We start from the raw sequence: 17395 nt of genomic DNA, 5'->3' as shown, positions 1-17395 counted from the left end.
TTAAAAGCATTTTTTTGAAACAACATTTAGAGCAGCGCGTTGCGAGCACCGTGTTCTAGTTTCATTTCCGCCAGTTCTAAAAATTTAAAACTGCTCGCAATTTGAAACAATTATAAAACTTCGCGCTGCAGACAGTCTAAAGACTACTTTTCTGAGTACGTGGACAAATTCTGAATCAAGTTTTTTTTTCAGTGCACGAACTCCAGATGACAGCAGTGTTGCGCGCTTCGTTCATTTTAATTCATGCGTTTCAAAATGATTAAACAAATTAATTTTAGAGTGTACAGTTTAATGAAAACAAAACGTTTTTATCTAGTTGATGGTTTGTGATAGTTTGACTAAAAATCCGTTTTTTTTCTAAAAAGCCAACTGTGAAATAACGAAGAAGGTTAAAGAACAGCTCAAACATGAGTCGCCGGAAGCAGGAAAGTTCTTCGTCGGAGGACAGCAGTCCGGACAGTGAGGAGGAGGAGCGTCGCCGGGATATCAAAGAGCGCGACGAGTTTGCCCAGCGGTTGAAGAAGAAGGACGAAGGTCGCACCCGGAATGTTGTGGAATCGCAGGGCCGAAAGGCCTACGAGGAGGCGGCCAAACGACTGAAGCTGGAAGCCGACGATCGTGACAAGTTGCTGCCCCAGCTGAGGAAGCAGTCCCGCCGGCAGTACCTGGAGAAGCGAAAGGACGACAAGGTGGCTGAGCTGGAGGCCGACATCCAGGACGATGAGTATTTGTTTGACGACTCGGCGATCACGCAGCGCGAGCGGGAAGACCGCGAACACAAGAAGAACCTGCTTCGGATTGCGAAGGAACATGAGAAGGCACGAGAGCTGGAACGAATCCAGCGGTATCACATGCCCAAGGACATTAAGAAGGGCGACAAGGAGGAGTACGTTGAGGTGGATGAGCGGGAGAAAATGCCCAACTCGGAGCAGAAGAAATGGGAAGCGGAACAGCTTGCGTCCGCGTCGTACAAGTTCGGTTCGAAGGATGCCCGAGCCAAGCAGGACGAGTACGAACTGCTGCTGGACGATACGATCGATTTCGTGCAAGCGTTCCGAATGGACGGTAGCAAGGAGAAGGACAAAAAGGCACCGGTCACGGAGGCTCAGAAGATGAAGATGGACATTGAGGAAACGAAAAAGTCACTTCCGGTTTATCCTTTCAAAGAGGACCTCATTGCGGCCATCAAGGAACATCAGGTGCTGATCATTGAGGGTGAAACGGGTTCGGGCAAAACTACCCAGATCCCGCAGTATCTGTACGAGGCAGGATTCACCAACGACGGCAAAAAGATCGGTTGCACCCAGCCTCGTCGAGTCGCGGCCATGTCCGTGGCGGCCCGAGTGGCACAGGAAATGTCCGTCAAGCTGGGCAACGAGGTGGGCTACAGCATTCGTTTCGAGGATTGCACTTCGGAGCGAACGGTCATCAAGTACATGACGGACGGAACGTTGCATCGGGAGTTTCTGTCGGAGCCGGACTTGGGTTCGTACAGTGTGATGATCATCGATGAAGCCCACGAGCGGACACTGCACACGGATATTCTGTTCGGACTGGTGAAGGATATTGCCCGGTTTCGGTTGGATTTGAAGTTGCTGATTTCGAGCGCCACGTTGGACGCGGACAAGTTTTCGGCGTTTTTCGATGATGCGCCTATTTTTAGGATTCCTGGAAGGCGGTTTCCGGTATGTTCGAATGATGTTCATTTTGATAAAAAATAATTAAAATTGTTTTCTTTCCAGGTCGACATTTACTACACCAAGGCACCGGAAGCGGATTACATTGATGCTTGTGTGGTTTCGGTCCTACAGATTCATGCAACACAGCCGCTTGGAGATGTTCTGGTTTTCCTCACTGGTAAGCGTTTCAAAAAATATTCTCAAATAAAATCCTAAATTTCTTTTTTTTTCACCATTCTTAGGTCAGGAAGAGATCGAAGCCTGTCAGGAGATGCTGCAGGACCGCGTCAAGCGGCTCGGATCCAAGCTCAAAGAGCTCATCATCTTGCCCATCTACGCCAACCTGCCGTCGGACATGCAGGCCAAAATCTTCGAACCGACTCCGCCGAACGCCCGCAAGGTCGTGTTGGCCACCAACATTGCGGAAACTTCGCTGACCATTGACAACATCATCTACGTGATTGATCCGGGCTTCGCGAAACAGAACAACTTCAACTCGCGCACCGGCATGGAAACGCTGATGGTGGTTCCGATCTCGAAGGCTTCGGCAAACCAGCGCGCCGGTCGGGCGGGTCGTGTTGCGCCGGGCAAGTGCTTCCGGCTGTATACGGCGTGGGCTTACAAGCACGAGCTGGAGGATAACACGGTGCCGGAGATTCAGCGAATCAATCTGGGCAACGCCGTGCTGATGTTGAAGGCGCTCGGAATCAACGATTTGTTGCATTTTGACTTTTTGGATCCGCCGCCGCACGAGACGTTGGTGCTGGCGCTTGAACAACTGTACGCACTGGGTGCGTTAAATCACCACGGAGAGCTGACCAAGTTGGGTCGACGGATGGCTGAATTTCCCGTGGATCCGATGATGGCAAAAATGTTGCTCGCCAGTGAAAAGTACAAATGTTCCGAGGAGATCGTCTCCATCGGAGCGATGCTATCGGTGAACGGAGCGATCTTCTACCGGCCAAAGGACAAAATCATTCACGCCGACACCGCAAGGAAGAACTTCAACCACCCGAACGGGGACCATCTCAGCTTGATGCAGGTCTACAACCAGTGGGTCGAAGCGGATCACAGTACGCAGTGGTGCTACGAGAACTACATCCAGTTCCGGTCGATGAAGCGTGCCCGCGATGTGCGCGAACAGCTTGTCGGCCTGATGCAGCGAGTCGAAATCGAAATGGTGTCCGGCCTGCCGGAAACGATCAACATCCGGAAGGCCATCACGGCCGGTTACTTTTACCACATCGCGCGACTCTCCAAAGGTGGTAACTACAAAACGGCCAAGCACAACCAGTCCGTCATAATCCACCCGAACTCTGCCCTCTTCGAGGAACTTCCCCGTTGGGTGCTGTACCACGAGCTGGTCTTCACTACCAAGGAGTACATGCGTTCGGTGATCGAAATTGAGAGCAAGTGGCTGCTGGAGGCGGCTCCGCACTACTACAAGCCGAAGGAGCTGGAAGATTCGACCAACAAGAAGATGCCCAAAACCGTGGGACGGGCGGTGATGACGGCGCACTAGAGAGGGAGGATCCCGAGTGATGGTGAGTGGCTTTTGCGTGAATGATTTGGGGAAATGATTATTTGCGAGGTTACGGCGTTGTCAGTCAAATCGATTCAGGAAGGTTTGAATATACATTTCGTCTATCAGAAATTTCGATGAGTTCATTTTCGATGACAACTCCATTTAAATATCAACCCTTCAGACCGTCTCAACGGTCTCAACCAGCCTATAATTTTCGTATGGTTTACACTTATTTAAACTTTTCACTTATTTTGTATGGTTCTTAAAATCATTTTCCATCTTTAGCTAAAAAAATACTTTTTTTTAAAATCAAATTAAATATTAAAATACATATTTTAATTTCAAAATTTACACACTTATAACACTTTTGCTGCTCCAATCTCTGTAATTAAACTTAAGATATTTTCTATTTTGATCTAATCAAACCCTAGCGATGCCAATTGTTTAAAACGGACTATTCTTGTAAATTTTATGGGCAAAACATGTGCATAGCCAGTGTTTTTTTTTTTGAGTCCTATAAGCTATTGTGTTTCATATATTTAAAGGACATTTTCAAAAAAAAACTCAAGATTGAAATTTTCCATACAAATCAAAATTCCAGCGATTTTTTTGGAAATAAAATTATAGAGCAATCCTCTACGAAATCGGTCTTTTTTTTGGAATTTCAATTTTTGTATTTTTTAATGCGACTGAAACTTTTTTGGTGCCTTCGGTATGCCCAAAGAAGCCATTTTGCATCATTAGTTTGTCCATATAAATGTCCATACAAATTTGGCAGCTGCCCTGCCCATACAAAAACGATGTATGAAAATTCAAAAATCTGTATCTTTTGAAGGAATTTTTTGATCGATTTGGTGTCTTCGGCAAAGTTGTAGGTATGGATATAGACTACACTGAAAAAAAATGATATAAGGTAAAAAAAATTTTGGTCATTGTTTATTTAACTTTTTGTCACTAAAACTTGATTTGCAAAAAAAAAAACTATTTTTTTTATATGTTTTAGGGGACATAAAATGCCAACTTTTCAAAAATTTCCAGGTTGTGCAAAAAATCTTTGACTGAGTTATGAATTTTTGAATCAATACTTATTTTTTCAAAAAATCGAAATAGAGCAATTCCAGCTCAAATCAGGATTTTTTCTGGTACTTTTGTACCCGACCCTCTCCAATTTCAATGAAACATTGTAGACATGTTATCCTAGGCCTATAGAAGCCATTTTTGTGTATATGGAGCCAATAGTACTCGAAAATAACATTTGAGAAGGGCGTAAGGTATTTAAATATTTTAGTATTTTGTAATTTAAAAATTACTGTATCTCGAAGCCGTTGCGTCGTATCAAAAAGTGGTCAAAGACAAACTTGTACACTGATAATCAACATTACACACTGTTCAGTTCACTTTTACACACTTGTATGGGATTTTTCAGTTCAAGTATGATTACACCAGTGTAGGAAATTGGACGAGCTTTCTGAAAAAAATACACTGAAACAAAAATACACGCCACATCTATAAGATTTTTTGATTTTTAAGTCTAAAACTTAAATTTTAAGGTGATGTCACAATTTTTATTTCGTTCAAAATTTTTGAGGATAAAGCCTAAAATGTAACCAAAAGACTGACAAAAAATGCAGGATCGTATGTTTCTCCTAAAAAAAAATACAAAAATCATTTACTAAAACAGTTTTTTTTTGAAAATTGGTCTAAACGTCATTTTTTTTAAACCAGTAGGATAGTAAATTGGCTTACGTAAATATAAAAACGAGTCAAATCAAAAAGCTGTCACAGGCAAACTTATGGGAAATTGTACGAGCTTTCTGGTAAAAATATTTACGAGACTGAAAAACCAAGTCTGTCATACAGAAATTGTTAAAAACCACCAAAAAACCCGTTTCTTCAACATTTTTATTTTTAAAACCGCTGTATCTTCCCAAGGATTGGATAAAGGACAGTAGTCAATATGGAGACTTTTATGTAAAATTGTCTGGAGAATCGATTGCCACTACTGGTTTTAAAAAAATTTGACGTTCAGACCACTTTAAAAAAAACTGTTTTAGTAAATGATTTTTGTATTTTTTTTAGGAGAAACATACCATCCTGCATTTTTCGTCAGTCTTTTGGTAACATTTTAGGCTATTTCCTCAAAAATTTTGAACGAAAAAAAATCGTGACATCACCTTTAAATTTAAGTTTTAGACTTAAAAATAAAAAAATCTTATAGAAGTCGCGTGTATTTTTGTTTCAGTGTATTTTTTCAGAAACCCGTCCAATTTCCTACAAGTTTGTGTTTGACCACTTTTTGATACGACGCAACGGCTTCGAGATGCAGTAATTCAGCAATTCCCCACGAAAACAGCAAGGAAAAAAATAAAAGTGCTCGGATCGGGTTCAAAATTTTTCGGAGGGTTCCGTGGCCGAAATAATTAGACCCGTATTTTTTGTTTGGCCATTAGGGTGACCTATGCCGTGTTAGGGTGGTCTGAAAAATGACCACTTTCGTCGATTTTCGCAAAAACCACTTTTTTTTTGAAAAATCATAACTCCTCGCCATTTCAACCGATTTCAACTGTCTTATACGCAAATGAAAGGTAATAAGTTGGCCTTTCAAAGAAAAATAGTAAAAAGTTTGAAAAATCTGGTCTAACGTATGAAAAGTGCGTATGAAACTTTCAAATGCCGTTTTGACGGTGTCTGGACCAAAGAGCCTATGTCTGGAAATATTTTTATCGGATTCCCCGGACATTTTTACGTAACATACTAAAAAATGGGAGGAGTGCATTAACAGGAGTCCGAAATATGATTTTTTGAAAATAAAATCCGTGTTTTTCGACGCGCCGCGCACAAAAACCGGAAAATGACGAAATCGGCAAAATATCAAAGAAGCTGTAGCGCACTTGCGCTCATCAGTCGGTTTCTAGAAGTGGACGGAGTCTAACAAACAACTTCGATTTTAAATTTCGATTAACATAACTTTATTTCCTTCCTTCTTGCGGAATTATCCTAATTATTGCGTGTGCTGGTTCTCAATCAATGGTAGATTGCACGGTTATACAGTTCAGTTTTTTAACGCTCTGTTATGATATCATAAGCTCAACAGTATACATAAAAACAGTGTTTTTCACCCTGTAGGGTGTGTATCTACAGCTTTCTTCGGTTAACGACTAGATAATAAGTTACAAAAATAAATACATTGACTTAGATAGTTTGAGGACTTGCCTTCTTTAGTTTTGGTATTTTTTTGCTCATTTTTTTTTCGTTTTAGTTGGTAGATTAGTACGATATTAATAGGATTGATTAGCACTAGCTAGCAACACATTTTAACTGCTTCCGGTTTGGTGTGGCACTGCTAATATAAATGACCCTCTAAAATGCGCGTATTCGTCTAGCTGTGTGATCAAATTGAATTTCGTTATAAATGCGAATAGGTTAGCGTTTACTTTTGGTTCCTGTTTCTGTTAAATTAGTCCCGGTCGTGCAACTTCCGGTGTCGCTTCAGGTTGGACGAGCAGGAGAACTTTTTGAGGCACACGTCGCACGAGTAGGGTCGTTCACCTGGGAAAACAGAGTGGTCAATCGTTATTATGTGTTGTTAGATTTTTTTACTTCTTACCGGTATGAGTTCGGTAGTGCAACTCCAGACTTCTCGCGTTGTCGAAAACCTTGGTGCACGTTGAGCACCGGAACGGGTTCTCATCACTGTGGATTCGGTAGTGGGTTTTCAGGGTCGAAGCGTTGAAGAAAGACTTGGCGCAGATGTCGCATTTATATGGTTTTTCGTTTCCGTCGTGGATCAACATGTGCTGGCGGAGATCACTGAAAGATTTGTGGCACACGTGACACTCGTGATTGCTGACCATCCGAACTGGGGCCGGAGGTGGCGGTTGTGGTTGTGGCGGTGATGCTACAATCGAAAGCTGCCGGTTCACTAGTGCCGGGTGCAGCTGCATTGGTTTTCCCCCTCGAATTCCGATGGTGGTTACATTATTGTTGTTGTTGTTGTTGCTAGGACTAAGCGCCATATTTGGGTTGTGTTTCTCGTTGGGGACTAGAAAGTTTAGCGGAGAGATCGCATTCTTGGTTGCTGCCTTCTGGGAATACTTGACCTTCGAATGGATGTACTCCACGTGCATGTTCAAGTTCTTGGCAAAGTGAAACGTCTTTGGACAGTAAAAGCACTTGAAAATCTTCTCTTCCGTGTGACTAGTAATGTGTTTCTCCAGCTGCTCCAGAACGGCAAATTCCGCCGAGCAGTACTCGCACTTGAACATAGGAACTAGGGTGGGTCGAGCAAGAGCCGTGATACTGATGCTACTTCCCAGAAGCAACTGCTCGGCGCTTGCCATCGTTACGTCCGGAACGTCGTTTGATTCCGATTCGTCCCATTCTTCAATATCGGCCTCGTTGATATCGTCCTCATCGTCTTCTAATTCTTCATCTTCCGCGATGCCGTTGTTATTATTGCCATCGTCATCTTCGTCGTCGTCACCGGTGGATATCACAATGTCCGGCTCGGTCTTGATGACGACTTCCGGCTCGAGGAAGGTCGTTCTCAGATATTCATCGTTCTGTATACAATTTTGTCGAAACTGGTGGAAGCCCTCTACCTTGGTCCGGCATGGCACGCAGATGGAGTTGGGATATCCGTGGCGGGGAGATACCTGCAAGATTATTTGTCAAATTTAATGAATAACTTAAAAACTTTTAACAATACTCGTACGGTGGTTTGTGTTATTCTCACTTTCATAAAGTATCATGAGGTTTTTTAAATTAATTTTCATCGTTTTGGTAAGTGTGTAACTTAGATTTTGAAAGTTTACCGAATTTTCAACTGGTAAACTGAAAATTACCAAATTCGGTAAAAACTGACCGAAATTCGGTAATGAAGTTCATTTTTGTTCATCGTACAACCGAAATTCGGTAAAATTTTGATCATTTTGACAGATGGTCTACCGGTTTAAATTTCACCGATTTTTCAACTATCAAATTCGGTAAATAGGGGAACTATACCCTTTCTCAGCCTATTTCTATTATCGGCCTATCAGCACTTTGATCATGAATTACAGGCAGTGTTGCGTTCCTCACGCGCTCACGCGCTCGTGAGCGCTCATTTTTCGCTCATTCGTGAGGAGGAGCGCTGCGCGAGCTAGCTCACGTTTGCCCGCGCTCACGTTTGCTCCGATTTTTTCAGCTCGCGTTTACTCCACGCTCGCGCTCACGCTCATATTTCGCTCATTTTGGACGTTTCGCTAATCATTTGACGTTTTTGAGAAAGTTTTTTTTTTCAATTCTAGATGGATTTTTTGCGTAAGGTGCAGTAGGGCTGTGGAAATATGATTTTGTGAACAAATTTTATGATATATGAATTGGAATAGCTCATTTTTATCAATCATGTTTTTAAATAAAAGGTTGGATTCGCAAGGGTCAAATAATTTTTAGACATGCCGTTGAATGTATAAATATTTTTAGAATTTAAAGGATTTATTGTAGCAGAGAGGGGAGGAGGGGTATAGACGCCTAAATAAAAGGGCCTGTACACCTTAGAAAAACTTACAAAACAATGAATTGATTCAAGAGGATTTATGCTTTGGTAAGTTCGATTCAAGGTTAAATGCTTGGTTGATTAAAATATAACATTAAACTGTTGTATGTACCTAATCAGTGTTTTGACTACATTTCCAGATTGCGGGTCAGAATGAGCTACCATTAAAAAAAGTTATTCCGTTTATTAAATCTTTCAGTGATTCAGTGATTAGAAACGGCTAATCATTTATATAAGGTTAGTCTTTATTTAGCAAACATTTTAGAAAATAGGGTAACATTTTTGAAACAGTTCAATTTTAAATATATGCCTCAAAATTCCTAAGGGTTGAAATAACCATTTTGACTCAAATCAAATTAATTGTCAACATTTTTCACCACGAAAAGGTTGGCTCTTCTTCCAACAAGTGGATTTTATTCAACACTTTCGCAACCAAACCTTTGAAAATATTCAATTACAAGTTATACATGGTTTTTGAACATGGATGATTGTAACTGTTTAAAAGATTATTTAAAAATTGATAAAATATACATAAATTGTCAATATTTTTGTACATAACAACAATACAATATGGATTTGATTTGTGAACAAACAGTGCATTTCTTCACGCCAATGAATGTTTACATTATGAATTTAGTTTTTGTTCCTTGTTCAAAAATGTCTAGATTTTAAATAGAACGTAAATTTCGGTTCTCTGATCAAATCCATTTCATTGCCTAGTTTTGTTTATTTCGACCACTTTGTTGTTTGTTTTTGCTGCCTGTGCTGAGATAGTTCTAGAAACTTCGTTTCAAACAGGCAGATGCTTCAACAGGAAAAAACAACTACCTACTTTGGCTCACCAGCTCACGTGAGCGCAAAACGCTCCGGTGAGCGTGAGCGAGCACGAGCTACCTGATAAAAACTCACGCTCCACCTGGAGCGAGCAAGCCTTCCGTGAGCGCTCGCTCATTCGCAACCCTGATTACAGCTTAAATAAAATGTTTTTGACTGTTCCAAAGTAATCAATAGCTCAAATAAAAGGGAGCAAACAACTCATCATTGTTGATACATCTGAAAATGTTGATTTAATAGCGGAAAACGGCAAAAGTGATGAGAATTGGTCGAACGGCTTAGTGTGCTTAAAATGGGTATATTTCCCCTAAATCTACGCGTGTAGACCTTCTGATTCAGGGGTGCCCAACTCCGCCCGCAATGGCCCTTGAAAATTTTCCAATGTCCGTTTAGAATCTACCTGCCTACCTAGGTGTTACACACTTAGTTTTTTTTATCGAATTCGAAAAAGTTTACCGAATTTTCAACTGGTAAACTGAAAATGACCAAATTCGGTAAAAACTGACCGAAATTCGGTAATGAAGTTCAGTATTGTTATTTTGACAGATGGTTTACCGATTTAAACTTCACCGATTTTTCAACTATCGAATTCGGTAAATAAATCTAAGCGTGTAGACCTTCTGAATCAGGGGTGGCCAACTCCGCCCGCAATGGCCCTTGAAAATTTTCCAATGTCCGTTTAGACCAGGCCTGGTTTAGACCCTCGTAAAATAATTATCTTGTTTTTAAAGCAATAGAACATGATATATTCAAGTTTCACTCAAAGAAAATTTTCAAGTTTTGAAAAACATTGTCTACAAAGTTTCTACGTTCTATTCCCTTTAATGCCATTTCAATTCGTTTTGAGGATTGGTCAAGGATGAGGGAGGGGGATGATTTTTTTCATTTATAGATTTCAAAATTGTACTAAATTATCAAAATAAGTTTCTTTTGGCATGATACCTAACAGTTATTCTGTAGTCTAAAATTTCAAAACTGTTTCAAAATTCCTGAAAAATTCCCACTTTTTCTGGTTTGTGGTACCAAATTTCGTTACACAATGCATAAATAATTTATCTGTTGAATATGTTTTATCACTAGAAATTTGAAATGAGATCATTTGTATTTGGTCCCTAATTTTTTGGGAAATTTTGAGGGATACACATTAAGATTTTTCCGAACTTAACGATTTTTCAACTGCTGAACAGTTCGGTAAAACTGAAAAGTAACGAATTTGGTAAAATATTACCGAAATTCGGTAACAAAGTTCTTTATTGTTCAACATGCTGCCGACATACTGAAGATGGTTTACTGATCTAAACTTTGCTAATTTTTAAACTACCGGATTCGGTAAAGAAATCTAAGTGTGTACTTTTTTTTGCATTGGCAGTCAATACAACGAAGATGTAAAATTAACTTTAGAAAGAAATTTAGTTTTTTTTTGTGGCAATTAGAAATTATAAAATAAAACTGTAAATAGAAACATTCCATTTTTTTAAATATACATTTGTATAATTGAAAATATAAGTTTCACAAAACTTACTAAACATCTTGTTATTTGATAAATGTATTTTAAAGTTATTCCTACCTAAATCTAGCAAGATCTTGTCGTTTGATTGGAACCCTGTTTTGACAACTCGATTTAGACTCAAAGAGTAACATTTCGCCTCTCTATTAGACTTTCTAAATCAAAGAAAATATTAAGTTCAAACTTATTTTAAACATGTTGCTTGTGTCAAAAACATTGTGTTCTTTTTTCTCTAAATTCTTTCTTAGAAACAATAGTTACAGATCATTTATTGACGTATGACGTTAAATACCCTGATTGAAGTGAAGTCGAAAGAGGAGAGCCGTTCTCCCTTCGGATTTTTCTTTCTCTTGATGAGCGTCAAAAAGTTTTCTTTTGATGAAAATTCTTCCTTCACTGATTGTTTGATTGAAATTTTGCATCTGTGAACAAAATTTCTATTTTTGTAGATGTTTTATTCACATGAAACTGAACTTTTTGGATAAAAATCTGATTTTAGAAAACGTGTTATTTTTTATATTTTGTTCTGTCGTTCCTTTGAATTTAAAATATATTTTTTTATGGAGAAAAATTAAACAGTTATTTTTTAATGGAAAAAGTATGTACAGCTTTAATAATTTTAAGGTATTTTCGGCATTTTCACTATTTTGAAATTGTTAAGGGGGTTTTATGAAAATTCAACTCAATAACAAATAATTTTTTTTAACAGTGTTTAGAAAAAAAAAATCATTGAAATATTAGTTCAGAATGCATCAATAAAAAATTGTTTGAAAATGTTTTTTGTGGAAGCATTTTGCATATCGTGATTCATTTTTCATTTCGTTCAAATAGGTATTTTTATTCTTTTGAGATTAGGACCAGTTCATCAGTAACGTTTGGCATGTTTCATTAACTTTGATACAAATTGATTTGAGTATTTTCACATTTATTAGCATTATTCATCCAAAGTATTCTAAGTGATTGTCCAAGGTCTTTAAGAATACTAGTCAGCCTTATTATCTCTCAATTACAATTCTGAGTATTCCAAAGAAACTGCATATCCGGCACCATCAGTTTTTTTGTCATCTGATATGGCATCCTGCAAGTGTAATTAATTCTTCTCTGATTCAGAAGAAACACGACTTACAGTTCGGATTACGCATTTGAGCAGAACAGAATTTTCGATAACACGATAAAGTGTCATAAACATTTTCTTTTGCCACATCTCGGCATCGACTAAACATCCACTTGGCCACTCATCCGCCGATACGCACCTTCACCGATGTGCAGTCGTAAATTATCATCTGCAGCAGTTCGCTCCCACTATCACCAAAAATAGATTCCAAGTTGTCATCATCGCCGGACAAGCAGAGCCTGCAAATGTTTTCTATTTTTGCACTAGAAAAGGAAGAAAAGTGTTTTTTTTTTACCACCACACACTTGGACCAAATATGAGCAAATAAGTGGCTTTGGCCGGTACTCCGGAATGCCTCCCCTAGGGGCGGGGGTTACTTACTGGACAGTATTCATGTTTGGGCTAGCACATTTGCACACTTGCGCTTAGGAAGGGGGAACGGGATGGGATTTCTTTTGCAGGAATTTGGGTGTTAAAATTGTTGGGAAAATTCTTTACAGGGGGAAAAAAGTGTTTACTCTTGCTGTGTCGGCGATGGGATGAAGAACTTTGGGAAGAGAAACTGTCAAGAAAGGGAGATACTGTGTGTGTGTGTAACCGGTTAGGGATGGCCATTAGAATGAACCGGTCCGTGATTTTTTTAAAGGTTACCTCAACTTTATATATTTTTTAAATTACAAAAAAATGGTGTAAAAAATCTGATGAAAAAAAAGGCACAAAATTTTCTTCATTAAAAAAATTTCTGATGCAGAAAACAAAAATGAAATCTAAATCTAGGTTGGTGCCGATAAGGAAAATACCTAAGTGAGTGAGTAAGAATGTGCCGAATGCTACATAACCAAACTCATTATCTCTTTGATCGACCAGTGAAATCAAATTAGCACAAAACACAATTTTTCAAAGTGCATAATTTGAAAACACCAAATTCACGGAACATGAACAATGCTAAAAGCCTATTAAACAAGGGGAAAACCACTCTCATCAAAGAGCCCTGGGCACCATCGGGCACGTTCTCGGGCACTTTCGGGCACCTTTGGGCACCTTCGGGCTCATTTGGGCAAGTGTTCGGGCACATTTCTTTCAATGTGAAAATCCAAATCAAAGTTTTCAGGATTCTGTCCAAAACATTTTAAGTTTTCAGAAGTACTTTTCCTGGGTGCAAGCGCATTTGTTCATTTAAATGAGTTGTGTTCTAAACCATTGTATTTTTTCGTAAAATCATTATGTTAACATTGTTTAGATCATGTGTGTGTAATGAAAACATGGAAAACATTTATTCTTCAGCTGAGGAAAATCTTACAACAAATCTTCAAGATGAATTACTAATCTGGGCATTCTTATTCAAGACCAATTATGGAAACAAATTTTATGTATGTTCAAAGGAAAGTAATTTTAAACTATGACTTTATAAATATTTAACCCGCATATCTTTTCTAGATGCAGGAAAACAGCTCGGTCCTGAGGATCAATTGAAGCTAAATTTCCATATTTCTGAACTCGGCTTTGGAAGAGCTTCATTTTGAAATATGACTTTTTTTTTGTACTTGAATAAAACTAATGGCAAATTTCTGATGTAGTTTTTTGTGGGAAAAATTAAAAAGAGTACGAACGAGGTTAGAGGTCTAAAAATTGTTTATGTCTCGTTACACCCTGTTGCGTTGCGAAAGCCTGTTAATTGGAACGGATTTCCTTTTCGGATTAGTGAAAATTAGAGAATTCATCATTAAACCATTATTAAAACAAGTTTTCTTTTATTTTCCATAAAATTTTATTGAATTGATAAATATCGATAGGTGATCATTTCGTCGAAATACCCAATAAACAGGGCGTGTTTTCGGCCACATGGAACAACTCTTGAACCAGCCAGGGTCATCGCCGAGTTATTTGTAAACAGGATGAGCTAGGTGCTTGGCTGATCGGGACCTAAGAGGAACCTAGGGCGGGACCGGAATTACTTCCTTCGGGGGATTGGTTTCCTAGCTTCGAATATAATTACAAACTTTTCCAGTAAGTTTATTCCACGGTTTATTCCAAGTGTGTTTGGTTTTACGAGATTTATTCTATCTTTTTTCCTGAAAGGGCAAAGTACGTTATTAAATAGCATTCTATAGTTAAGCATTAAGCTTCTTACCAACAAAGAAATGAACAAATTCCACAGCACTAGAACTATAACGTCCAGAATAAAAAAACATGAAATTGATTTACTCGTTTACGCTGACAGGATTGTAAAACTATAAACAAATATTGTAACACGGTTGCTATGCACCGTCTTGTTTTTTTCTTGGCTTCAGGGCTCTATCGGGCACCTTCGGGCACATTTGGGCAACTTTAGGGCACAGCCTACTCGAGGGCAATGAGCAGAGTGGTTTTCCCCTTGCTATTAAATCTTAAGTTATACTGAAAGATCTTTTTACACTTTATTTTATATTTTTCTTTAATCAACTATTAATCCATCACCAATTTTAAAGGTAATAAACACGTACCAATGCAGTCAGGTCTTGAACCGAACCTTCGGTTATCCTTTTTTTTAATTTTCTTACTTTTAACATCAAATTCGAGTGATTCGTGATTCGATTATCCGAAAGGAAATTTTACAAAGATTCGAGTAAGATTTTTTCTGAATATTTTTTTAATTTCTCTTCAATTTTCCCTGTTCTTTTCAGTCAGGTAAGATTGTGAAATTATTAAATCAGATTAAAAAAAATAGATCGTTAAAAATTCAAACAGCATAATAATTTGAACATAATGTTATCTACCGACCTTTAAAAAAAAGAACTCAAGAAATCAACAAAATATCTAGAATATTTTTTGAATGGGTCCCATACTGCCGTCCTACGCATAATTGTCCCATGTTCAAAAAAGGGCCACTGAGCAAAAAGCGATTGAAATTTTTCGATCGATTTCTGTGTTTCTACGCATAATTGTCCCGTGGTTCCCTATTCGCCCTATATGACCCTAATCACCCTTATTTGTAATCCTCTTGCAGCTAAACAGGTAAACAAGATAAAATACTTCGTAAAACTCATGATTTCGTGATAGAAAATACATGGTGTTACAATTATGCGTGGAAGTTCAACGATGGGACAAACAGACTTTCAATGATTTTCTGAACAAAGTACTAGATTTTATGTGTTTTTATGAAAGTATACGTAAAACTAAACTTAAAAATGATAAAAAGTCAAAATCATCGAAAACTGACATGGGAGCCTAACATTTCAAAAGGGCACATAACTTTTGTAAACAATAGTGTATCCCTTTCACTCGAATGACAGATTACATATGGTGTGAAAGGGACACACTCTTGTCTAAAAATGATTTGTGCCCTAATGAAATGGCAAGCACGAATTATGCGTAGAACGCAGCATAAACATATGAAATACAATAGCTTATAGGACCTTTAAAAAAAAAAAACTCTGGATATATAGACTAAAAATAAAATAAAATGTAGTCGTTAAGATAGGCAATAATAATGGCTTTAGAAAAGTGGCTTAAGGTGAAGCCGTTGATCATTTTCGAAGAAAATTGATCATCACTATAAAATATTCTGTATTAAATTCAATTCAACGAATTTCAGCACCAAAAGGTATTAGCATGTGCCGGTTGTTGCCTTCTTGAAGCCACTGAAAGAATTTTTGATCTAAATCAAATGTGCTTCAAAATTTATATAATTTTGTGGCACAGTCATTGACGTCCTAGTTGGCAATCATTGATTAATGACGGTTTCCATAACTTTACAAGGAATGGGATAATCGTTACGAAAAGGAATCAGCATGTGTAATGCACTATTCTAAACAACTTGTTGAAGGAACTTTGTCAAAAAATTGAAAGCGACGCAAAATTTATATCTTTGAACGTAAAATTATGACAATGATGGAAGTCTTCACGTTAAAAAGATGGAAATAATCAAAATTGTTAACATTTTTGCAAGAGGTAAGCTAGAAAACGATCCTGCTTACACTTTTTTTTGTTAGATTCAGTAAAATTTTACATTAACAGCCTGAATCAACTCAATTTAAGGAAAAAATTCCAAAATACTAGGTACTAGGTCCGAAATAGGGTCATATAGCCTATAATCTTCGTGAGGCCACTGCAAATATTTTTGAAGCTTATGTCCCTCGACTCTGACAAAAATTTAGCAAAATGTTTGCAACTGCCTTTCAAGTCATTTTTTTATTTAAGGGGTTACATACATGTAAATCGGCAAAAATGTCAGAGTTTGGCATGAGCACATACTTAATTTTTTTTTCATAATCTGTTTTCAGGGTATTAAAATATACATTTTCATCTATTAACAAAAAAAAATTTGAAGACATTTGGTTGTATCATTGCCGAGATATAGCTTGTTGAAGTTAGCAGTTTCAAAAAACGGGTGCAACGATATCTCAACATTGCTTTGACTAAATTGGCTCAAAATTTTGGTGAAGACTCGTTAAACCAGTCTCGTGTGCATGACGAAGGCCGATTTAAAAAAGTTTATTTTATAAAAAGATAAAAATATTTTTCTGTTTTTCATATAAAAAATCGAAAGTTTTTGATTTTTGTATTTTTTGAAAATTTCAAAATCGGGCTTCGTCATGCACACGGGTTATGTCTTGGGAGTTTAATAAATTTCTGTAATATGAAATGCTGTGATATTCTACATGTATGTAACCCCTTAAACAAAGTTATGTTGAAAATTCATTTATTTGCATGTGAAATCAAAGTTATATTGATAAAGCAGCTTATTGAAATAACATAAGGGAAGGGAAGTTGTGTGTGGGTCTTGGTTGGCTTTGTCCTCAGCCGCAACTCGGTATCCAGCTACATGGGCGCGATCTTGTTCTGTTTCCGGTGCAAACCAGGAACGACGGCTTTGTGTGAAGGCGAGTTATACTAACTGAAGAAAAACTAACTGGAGAAAAACTTACTGAAGAAAAACTAGTGTTGTTGCATATGCCGGTTATAAAATTAAGCAAGGGGAAAACCACTCTGCTCATTGCCCTTGAGTAGGCTGTGCCCTAAAGTTGCCCAAACGTGCCCGAAGGTGCCCGATAGAGCCCTGAAGTCAAGAAAAAAAACAAGACGGTGCATAGCAACCGTGTTACAATATTTGTTTATAGTTTTACAATCCTGTCAGCGTAAACGAGTAAATCAATTTCATGTTTTTTATTCTGGCCGTTATAGTTCTAGTGCTGCGGAATTTGTTCATTTCTTTGTTGGT

The 17395-nt window shown here is 38.1% G+C and overlaps 2 protein-coding genes and 1 long non-coding RNA gene across 3 annotated transcripts; 1 reads left to right on the top strand and 2 right to left on the bottom strand.

The window, feature by feature from the left end:
- The first annotated feature begins 267 nt into the window (after positions 1 to 267).
- LOC6034892 (pre-mRNA-splicing factor ATP-dependent RNA helicase DHX16) lies at positions 268 to 3333 on the top strand. Its single transcript, XM_001845108.2, has 3 exons — positions 268 to 1685; positions 1743 to 1857; positions 1922 to 3333. The coding sequence occupies exons 1-3, from the start codon at positions 408 to 410 to the stop codon at positions 3199 to 3201; spliced, it is 2673 nt and encodes an 890-aa protein (XP_001845160.1). The 5' UTR covers positions 268 to 407; the 3' UTR covers positions 3202 to 3333.
- Positions 3334 to 6149: 2816 nt separating this feature from the next.
- On the bottom strand, positions 6150 to 12763 carry LOC6034893 (zinc finger protein 723). Its single transcript, XM_038256354.1, has 4 exons — positions 12577 to 12763; positions 12335 to 12458; positions 6812 to 7859; positions 6150 to 6753 (listed from the first exon to the last, which is right to left on the bottom strand). The coding sequence occupies exons 1-4, from the start codon at positions 12588 to 12590 to the stop codon at positions 6662 to 6664; spliced, it is 1278 nt and encodes a 425-aa protein (XP_038112282.1). The 5' UTR covers positions 12591 to 12763; the 3' UTR covers positions 6150 to 6661.
- A 1186-nt stretch (positions 12764 to 13949) lies between these two features.
- On the bottom strand, positions 13950 to 14566 carry LOC119767798. Its single transcript, XR_005277712.1, has 2 exons — positions 14327 to 14566; positions 13950 to 14267 (listed from the first exon to the last, which is right to left on the bottom strand). It is a non-coding gene; the product is annotated as an uncharacterized LOC119767798 (long non-coding RNA).
- Positions 14567 to 17395: the final 2829 nt, after the last annotated feature.

This window comes from Culex quinquefasciatus, chromosome 2 (genome assembly GCF_015732765.1).
Source record: "Culex quinquefasciatus strain JHB chromosome 2, VPISU_Cqui_1.0_pri_paternal, whole genome shotgun sequence".
NCBI lineage: Eukaryota > Metazoa > Arthropoda > Insecta > Diptera > Culicidae > Culex > Culex quinquefasciatus.
Note: the sequence above shows the minus strand (reverse complement) of the source record. Positions and strands in the feature narration are given on the sequence as shown.

Coding starts and splice junctions, on each gene's coding strand:
- LOC6034893 (XM_038256354.1), bottom strand. Junction 7,860..12,334: donor ACGACTGCACATCGGTGAAG/GTGCGTATCGGC, acceptor ATAATCTTGCAG/GTATCTCCCCGCCACGGATA. Junction 6,754..6,811: donor GCACTACCGAACTCATACCG/GTAAGAAGTAAA, acceptor CTGTTTTCCCAG/GTGAACGACCCTACTCGTGC.
- LOC6034892 (XM_001845108.2), top strand. CDS start 408: ATGAGTCGCCGGAAGCAGGAAAGTTCTTCGTCGGAGGACAGCAGTCCG. Junction 1,686..1,742: donor TTCCTGGAAGGCGGTTTCCG/GTATGTTCGAAT, acceptor TTTTCTTTCCAG/GTCGACATTTACTACACCAA. Junction 1,858..1,921: donor TGTTCTGGTTTTCCTCACTG/GTAAGCGTTTCA, acceptor CACCATTCTTAG/GTCAGGAAGAGATCGAAGCC.